At 37.2% G+C, this 9,482-nt stretch overlaps 1 protein-coding gene across 2 annotated transcripts in view; it reads right to left on the bottom strand.

Annotated features, from left to right (window-relative positions):
• Positions 1–250: 250 nt before the first annotated feature.
• Cpne3 (copine 3) overlaps positions 251–9,482 on the bottom strand; it is a 47,067-nt gene continuing 37,835 nt past the window's right edge. Inside the window, exons 14-16 of one of the 2 annotated variants that reach the window (XM_069991020.1) lie at positions 8,672–8,805; positions 6,521–6,757; positions 251–4,624 (exon numbers count right to left, since the gene is read on the bottom strand). In XM_069991020.1, the coding sequence (XP_069847121.1) occupies positions 4,514–4,624; positions 6,521–6,757; positions 8,672–8,805 (482 nt within the window). In that variant the 3' untranslated portion in view covers positions 251–4,513. The remainder of the gene's footprint in view (positions 4,625–6,520; positions 6,758–8,671; positions 8,806–9,482) is intronic. The other variant, XM_069991019.1, reaches the window with a different exon arrangement.

Raw genomic sequence — 9,482 nt, 5'->3', positions numbered from 1 at the left:
TATTATATATGTGTAATACATACACATGTGTAATATGCATATATTATACATTATATACATATATGCATATGCATTATATACATATATTATACATATGTATATGCATATATTATATATATGAACATATGTATACATAATATATATTATTTACTACATGTATGTGTATTATAAATATAAAATGTTAGATGGATATATTGTTCTGCTTAACATAACTGATCATTTAAATACCATATGTAGCAGGTCATCCTAGCTATCAGCTATCAGCTATACCCAGAAAACTATTATGGACCTATTTCAAATCTTTAAAACAAACAGCTCCTATAAAACAATCTCCTACCCACTAGCGAATTTAGTAAAATGCAATTTACACATCATTCAAAAACATCCATTTTATACTGTGGTCTCAATGGTCCTTCAATATTTGTATTGAAATTTAATTGGCAAGTCAGTAAAACAGCTGGGATGTAGGAGGCAATTAAGTCACAAGGGAATGGAGTAGTGCTGTCCTCCTGTCATGAGCAGATGAATGCTGCCGTCATGGGAGGGGTCAGTTACTAGAGGTGGGTTCTTGTCATCTATGAATTCATTTTAGCCCTCCACAGTGTTATGTCTCAGCAGACACCATCTTGAGATGTCAGCACCACACTCTTCAATTTCCCAGCTTGTATTATTTATAAATTACTCAATCTTCACAATTCTGTTACAGCGGCAGAAAACAGATTAAGACATGTTATTTCTTATTTTCCTATTATTTTAATAAGATGGAGAAAGAACTGAAATGAAAAGGAGACACTACTGTGTCACATCAAGAAAGGATTCACGTGGAGGATATATTTAACATATTAATTCATATATTAGAAAGTTTACACAGACCTAGGTATGATATCCATAAAAATACAAAACTGTCTCTCACAATTTCCACCACACTTCTGACTTTATATATCATTTTCAAAAGGAAGAAAAATACAGACTAAGAGAGACCTATTAAAGATAGATTTCCAGTAAATTTACAAAATGATAAAAATAAAGTATATCAAAATACAGCATCACCAACAAGGAGCCCCTGACTTTACTTTGGAAGAGCTGCCTAAGGTACATCTAAAGCAAATAGCTATTAGAGGTCTTACAGTTGGTCTTAGCCACAAGATGACATGGCTAAACCAACAGACTTAGTATTTTCTCAGCACATTTATATGTGAGAAATAGATCGATCATTTTAATGCATATTTGTAATACATCTAATTACATGATATGTGAAAGGCATTAGGGTTATTTTTTTAACTGCAACTTAAAAATCAATAGCTAAAGCAGGCACTGGTAGCCCATACCTGTAATCCTAGCTACTAAGGAGGCTGAGATCTGAAGACTGTAGTTCAAAGCCAGCGCAGGCAGGGAAGTTTATGAGTCTTACGAATTAATCATCATAAAGAGAGGAAAAAAATAAAAGCTGAAGTGAAGCTGTGGCTCAAGTGGTAGAGCATTAGCCTCAAATTGAAAAAGCTCAGGAATAGCACTCAGGCCCTGAGTTCAAGCCTAGAACTGGCAAAAAAAATAAATAAGGGGCTGGGAAGGTGGCTCAGTGGTAGAGAGCTTGCCTTGCATGCATGAGGCCCTGGGTTCAATTCCTCAGCACCACATAAGCAGAAGAAAAAAGCCGGAAGTGGCACTGTGGCTCAAGTAGTAGAGTGCTAGCCTTGAGCTGAAGAGCTGAGGGACAGCACCCAGGCTCAGAGTTCAGGCCCACAACCAGACCCCCCCCATTTTTTTTTCTTTTAATAAATAAGAAAAATAGCTAGCTAGGTACTGGTGGCTCACATCTGTAATCCTAGTTACTCAAGAAAGCTGTTTCAAGAAAGCCCATGGACCCTTATCTGCAATAAACTACCCAAAGAAAGCCTGAAATGGAGTTATGGCTCAAGCAGTAGAGTGCTAGACTTGAACAACAATAAAAAAACAAGCACCCAGGGCTTGAATTCAAATCCCAGGACTGACACAAAGGAAAAAAAAATTGGTTATCTGGGTGTTGGTGCCTTATAATTGTAATCCTACCTACTCAGAAAACGTAGGTCTAAGGACCTCCAGCCTGGGCAGAAAAGTCCACAAGACTTGTATCTCCAAATAACCAGAAAACAAAACAAAACAAAAACACAGAAGGAGAAGTTCAGCTCAGCAGCAGATTGCAGGTCTTGAGCCAGAAAGCCGAGAGAGAACGAAACCTTAAGGCTCCACGTTCAAGCTCTAGTTCCAACATAAAAAAAGGGGGTGGGGATGAATGCCAGCATTAGCTGCAAAGGACTATTTTAATAGAAAACAATATGAAAACAGCTTGCAATGTAGCTGTTAAAACTGTAAGAATTTTTTTTAATGACAACTGAGAAACTGCAAGAGCTTTCATTTCCAACTGCAGAAAGGTTACCAGTCACCTTAATTTGCTGGACTCCTAGCTGAAATGAATTTACTGATGAAGCTAATCAAAAAATTAATAATTTAAATAAAAATGTGTTTTAAAGGGAGCAATTCTGGAAAAGCCAAAATATAAAGTTATGAAGGCCAAATAAAAGGACAGCTAGACGGTTATTTGTTAAATGAAAGCCACCAGGGCTCATGGCCAGCAGCTGGGGGCAGGTGAGCCAGGCATTGTTGAGGTGGTGGGGTGGGGGGAAAGGGGCAGGAGCACAGTGAGGCCTGACGTAGCATTCAACAGACAAGCTATATTTCTTACTGCTTCCACACACTGAGAATACATGTGAGTCGTTTATTAAACACATTTCTATATTTAAAGAAGGAAACATGGCAAACTATAGCAACTCATCTATTCTGTTCACAAGTACACAGAACCAAAATTAGGACATCTGAAACAATGAAGTCTCAACAAAAGGAAATAATGCTCAATTTTCTTTTCTGTTGTTAATTTTGAAATAATTTATTAGCTGATGAGCCATTCAATAGATTAGCAGCCTATTAGGTGGGGGCCTTGGGGTTAAGAGTCACCCCCAGAGGCCAGATAGCCAAGTATGAAGGGTTAACTGCCTACCTAGGCTCAGTACCTGTGGCAAGTAGGTACCTTATGAGCTTTTTCAGGAAGCTAAGGTGTTAGTGGCAGACTGCTTACTTCCTTCACATGCTGTAGAGAGAAGAGGCAGAGGCTGTGTAGCAGATCTCCAATAATGTGGAGAGTCTAATCACACGGCTGCTCTGGGCATCCACTCAGGGACATGGGATAAGCACACAATTTTAAATGTTCTCATAGGGGACAACATATAGATATAGATATGCATAGTCCTTGGCACCCAGTTCCTTAATCAAAGGTTACTGAATCTATTCTGAAAATGTAATATTTAATACATAATATTCCTAATGGGTACAGTTAGGAAAATATATTCTACTCTTCAAAGAAAAAGTAGAGCCACTGGTGGCTCAAGCCTGTAATCCTAGCTACTCAGGAGGATGAGATCTGAGAATTATGAAATTGTATGCTATTAAGATGCTAACGGTGATTTTGATTAATGCAGGCATGATGGGTAAAAAGCAGAAAAATGTCACTTTAAAAAAAGGAAAAAATGTCTAAATAAATCTGTACAAATTAATATATGGGACCTTAGCAAGGAGAAGTATAAAAATTACTTGGCAGCCTTTCTATTTAAATTAATCTTTCTTTATTCAGAAGGAACTAGAATTCTGAATTTTCACCTTTATGTTTGGTCCTCTTTGCTTTCCTAGAAACAAATACTAACCATTTAACAAACTCAAAATAATCTAGTGATGTTGAATCTGGGACAGTTTAAGATCTATGCTTCTACAGAATCCTGAGTGTCTCATTCAGCACGCTTACAGTGCTCCACAATGACAATAGAAACCTAAAAAGGCATGAGAAGCTCCCTACTTATTAACTGTGCATTTCAAACATTGAGTACATGTTTTCGTTCCCTGTGGTCCTGTGAGACTACATGTAGACTACATGCAGCAAAAGTATACCACGTAGTTTGAACCCCAGAGGAAGGACTGAAGATAGGACTATCAAAGCAAAGTCAGGATGGTCTAATTTAAGAAGCTTGCTCAGTCAATGACCTTGGACATTGATTGTGAAACGTTTGCTGCAAAGCCCAGCAAGCTGCAAAAAGTACATCATCTTAACAATCGCCCATTCTTCCTAATGGCAAACATTAAAACATAACATTTTCACCACAGGGTAGTAAACAACAAAACAACAAAAACCAGCTTTCCCTGTACTAAGTTCCAATCCAAATGGCTTCCGTACAATTACTGTAAATCATCTGCAGTTGCTGAATTGGTTGGGTAAAGTTGGACTTGGCACTGGCTGCTTCAAAAAGCACAAAAACTATGCTTTAAAAAGAATCTTCAAAAAATAAAACTAAAAACCCACAACATCTGTATCCTAAGCGCTGGGGGTGAGGAGTACACAACGTGGCAGATTCATGGTTGTGTGTGCATGATGGCATCGCTTCTCATAGAGGAGGCAGAGGAGTTCCCTTGGCTGTAATTGTGGCTCCAGTTATTTCGTCGCTGGGTTCTTGGGAGGAAGGAGTTTGTATGTGTTGAAGTAGCCCACCACCTGCTGGGGAATCTCCGCCAAGACACACTGAGCCAGGGCTTCTTTAGGAGCCTTTAAACAAACAAAACCAAAGTAGCTGTTAACAACTGAAAATTACTGATTCTTTTAAGAAAAAGACTAGAATTACCTCACTAGCTATTAACAAGCTATACTTCCTAACTCCTAGCTTTGTATTTAGGAACAAGATCCAAAGTACAGACTAAGCTAAATAATCAATGCTACTTTTAATTGCTATTATTACCTGTGCAAATTATCTATAAAATCCTATTTTGGGTTCCAGACTTTTTAATGTTTGATAATTTGTTGCTGGTGTTCTTTAATTTTTAAATTTGTCTTTTATTTGCTTGGTGTTAAGTAATACCATCTATTTTGAAACAATTATAGGCTCATAGGAAGGTACAAAGATAATTGGGGTGCCATGGCCTCTTCAACTAGTTTTCTTCAAAGGTACCATCATATATAGCTATAGCTATAGTATAACATCAAACCAGAAAATTGACATTAGTCCAGACATTCATCAGGTTTATCTGTTTGTATGTCTATTCAATTATATCATTTTGGAGCAATCTTAATAACCACAGAATCAAGCCACAACTATCTCATAGTCATAAAGAGCTCCAATATTTCTACTTTATAATCACACAAGCCACTTGTACTCTCACAGCTAGTGGTAATATAAAATGGTATAGCTACTGAAAAAACTGAGTTGATTTGGTATTTACATATGTAATTACTGTACTTGAGTATTTATACTAAAGGAATAAAATCTTATGTTCATATACAGGAAAAACCCTATACATGAATGCTTGTAACATCTTTTTATATAATTGACCAACACTATAAACTAGTATGGTTCAATGGGTGAGCAGTTAAACTATGGTATGACTACCTCATGCAAAAGTACTCATGAATAAAAATGAATACATGCAAACAAGAGTCTTAAAATAGCTTCAGTATGATTACAAAGACAGCCTCATCTGAAGGTCATTTGGGAAGAGTAATATCCAGATTCTATTTATGTTTAGACTTTATGTGGTTTCTATAAGTTCACATTATCAGATTAAATTTTATATAGCCTCATTAATAAGATTCCCACATGCTCTTTTCCATGTGAAAATACTCAGAACTTTTAAAAATTACTTTATAATATTACTAGAGTATTTATGAAATGAGCAATAGATTTACTTATGAAAGCAAACTACTAAAGCTTTTTATACAACTGGTACAATGTGAAAAATGCAAAGCATTTAACCACAGATGATAATATCCTTTCATATAATGACTCTTAAAAAGACAATGCAAGTATATACATATAAAATAGCAATATAATATAAGGAACAGGCTGGGTAACTCTCAGAAGAATTATTTTAAGTGATAAAAAGAGTCAATCTCTAAAGGTCATACACTGTCTGACTCTATTTATATAAATTCTTCTTGAAATGTCAAAAATCATAGAAATGGCCAACAGATTAGTGGTTTCATGGTTTAGGAGGGCCAGACATGAAAAGAAAACGATGTGTCTGCAAGGAGCAAGGTCAGTGGCCTTACAGGAGAGAGCTAACCTGAGTTGTGATTCTGTGTAAGTTAAGATGTTGCCACTGAAACAAATTGGGTGAAACAGTCTTCTAAAAAGTTTTCATCAAACTGCCTCTCACCCTGATAAACTCTAATTTTATACAGAGGGTTTTTATCTGGCGTTTCAAAGATAAAATATATGCAAGACATTCACAGCAATACCATATTAATAGTTTATCAGCTAAACTGCAAGATGTACCCAAAGCTAACAGTGACACAGCCAATTACAGCTCTCATATGAAAAAGGGGCCAAACTGCTCACACACCCATCCATCTCCTAACTGTATACACTGACTCAGCTGCTTGGGTATAGACTGGCAAAGGCCTGTGTTCAAATACTAAGATGTTTAAATAGAGTGGAGTGGTACTCACATTCTGGAATTGTCTGAAAGGTACAAATTGAACAATATCTCTGATGGCCACCTCGCCAGATGGGGAACGGAGACTTCCTCCATCACCATCCAGAAATTCCATGGCACTGAAGTCAGCTCCTCCAACTCCAACAATGATGATGGACATAGGCAGCTTGGCAGCATTAACTATAGCTTGTCTGGTTTCATCAAGGTCTGTGATCACACCATCAGTAATGATCAAGAGCACAAAATATTGCTGTCAAAAAAAAAGCAAGAAAAGTGTATCCACTGAGCAGGTTGAGGTCTTGGAGAGTATGATTAATCATGATCTCCCAATCGTGCTTCTTTCCTTACCGTGTGTGTGTGTGTGTGTGTGTGTGTGTGTGTGTGTGTGTGTGTGTGTGTGTGTGTGTGTGTGTGTGTGTGTGTGTGTGTGTGTGTGTGTGTGTGTGTGTGTGTGTGTGTGTGTGTGTGTGTGTGAAAATACTGTACAGAGGGGTTACAATTACATGAGCAAGGTAATGAGTACATTTCTTATCAAGCATTGTTGCTTCCTCCTTTGTTTCCCCTTTCCTGCCCATGCCCCCCCACACACCCCCTGCGCCAAAGTTGTAAAGTTCATTTTTCGACATAACGTCTTGTATATCTCATTGTTGTAATGGGTCCACCTGTATCCCTATTTAAGCGATTTGTTTTTGCCCTTCCCCTCCAAAAAGTATACCAACATCAAATACAGTGAAAACAGGGGTTATACCGTGAGGGAGGGACATACAAAGCAACAAAGAAATCATCTTATAAATATGTTAGAAACAGTAGCAAGAAAGAAAAACCATTTGAATCCTTATCTTGGGGTTCATTTCCCCTAACATCAACTTATCTGACTGTTTCTGCTTGTCTCAGACATATACTACTTATTTCAAATAAGGGAAACCATTGGACCTATGTTTCTTTGGGCCTGGCTTACTTCACTTAATATAATTTTTTCCAAGTCTTTACTCAGGGTACCATCTGCATAAAATATCCTATGATTCTCCAATGACAAGAAAATTCTATGACCATTCGTATAGAAATCAAAGGTTCATTAAAAGTACAGCATGCCACAAAGTAACATTGGTAAAATACACAGAAGCAATGCATCTAAAATGTCAAAGATAAATCCTTCCAAGGCACAGGAATAAACACCCTCATTTAATTGAAACATTAGATACATCAAAGTATAGATGGAAAGAGAAAGTTGCAATTCCATTCACAAAAGTCCAAACTAAAACACAGTTTAAAAAACTTGACATTGCCAGGCACTGATGTCTCATGCCTAAAATTCTAGCTACTGATGAGGCTGAGATTTGAGGATCAAGGTTCAAAGCCAGCCCAGGAAGAAAAATCCATGAGGCTCTTATTTCCAATTAGCCACCAAAAAGCCAGAAGTAGAGCTATGGCTCAAATGGCAGAGTGCCACCACTGAGCAAAACAGCTGATGGAAAAAAAAATCTAGGCACTGAGTTCAAGCCCTGGTAATCACACAAAAATTAATTAAAATCCAACATTTACTAGTTTAGACAGATAGTAAATCTTCTGAATTTTTTCATCTCTAACAAAATTTTTCAGAGTTGTAAAATGTTACATACAACATCTAGACTAGGAATAAGATTTCTAATAGTACTTAGCATGTACTATTTCCTGTGATGCAGGCACAGTACACTATCAATGAATTATTTATTCATTTCTTTTAACAATTCCCAAAGGGAGCTTTCACTCAACCCTACCTTTACTTCTGAATATACTGAAACTAGGAAAGATTTATTATTTAAGGCCCAATTGGTAATAGGCATTAAAACTTCTTTAGTACAGTCACCAATCTTACCAAGGTGAATGGTATTGTCTCCTTCAGCTTTAATCCATGACGTCTACTTCAAAAAGGTGAATGGTAGTCTTTGTGGTGGGGAGAGGGGAGTAATGCTCTAAGAAAATTATTTCAAAACTGAGAATGACTCATGAACATAAGCACTGTTTTGTTTTGATTGAAAACACATACTGCTTCTAAACCAATGACAACTACTTCATTACTCCTTTGTTCTTGACTTTGTTCCCAACAGACCAAATGAATAGAATCATGGTAAGAGGACCAAGAAACATCCACATCTTTCACAACCTGTGGCCACAGAGCACTTACAGAAGCTGTCTGTTGCTGTGTCGCTGCAGCTGCAAACCTTGCCACGTGGTTTATGATTGGAGAAAAGTTAGTTGGTCCATAGAGTTTGATCTGAGGAAGGCAGGCCCGGTATGCCTCTATAATGCCTTGGATTCCTAGACACCCCCCCCAAAAAAAAATCAGTATTAAAAATTGTCAAGCACAATATTTTCATTTGTAATACTTGATAATATTTAAGTGTCAACAGACAGTACTTTAAGTGGTCAAAAGTTCCATATCAATAGTTCCTTTAAAACTTACTATAAAACCTCATAGCTAGATTTCATTGAAAAATCTACAAACTCTGCCCTCTCATGATAGAAGGCATGTGCTCTTATCTCTGTCAAATTATTCATTAATCTACTGCTTTGTTACATTTTGCTTAATTTTGATGTGACTCCTGATATGACTTTTGTTAGAAGAGAAAATAACTAAGGAAGTTGCTGCATATCGCAGATGGTAGCAGTAAAGAACAATTACTGAGGGGCTGGGAAGGTAGCTCAGTGGTAGAGCACTTGCCTTGCATGCATGAGGCCCAGGGTTCGATTCCTCAGCACCACATAAGCAAAAAGAAAAAAGCCGGAAGTGGCACTGCGGCTCAAGTGGTAGAGCTCTAGCCTTGAGCTGAAGAGCTGAGGGACAGCGCCCAGGCCCAGAGTTCAGGCCCCACGACCGGACCCAAAAAAAAAAAAAAAAAAAAAAAAAAAAAAAAAAAAAAAAAGAACAATTACTGACAAGATGAAAAAAGATTTGTGTATTTGGCCAAATTTTCTCCTAAAATATGCATATAAAG

The sequence above is a fragment of the Dipodomys merriami genome, unplaced genomic scaffold, assembly GCF_024711535.1.
Source record: "Dipodomys merriami isolate MVZ:Mamm:240054 unplaced genomic scaffold, mDipMer1.0.p SCAF_4, whole genome shotgun sequence".
In the NCBI taxonomy this organism is placed as follows: domain Eukaryota; kingdom Metazoa; phylum Chordata; class Mammalia; order Rodentia; family Heteromyidae; genus Dipodomys; species Dipodomys merriami.
Note: the sequence above shows the minus strand (reverse complement) of the source record. Positions and strands in the feature narration are given on the sequence as shown.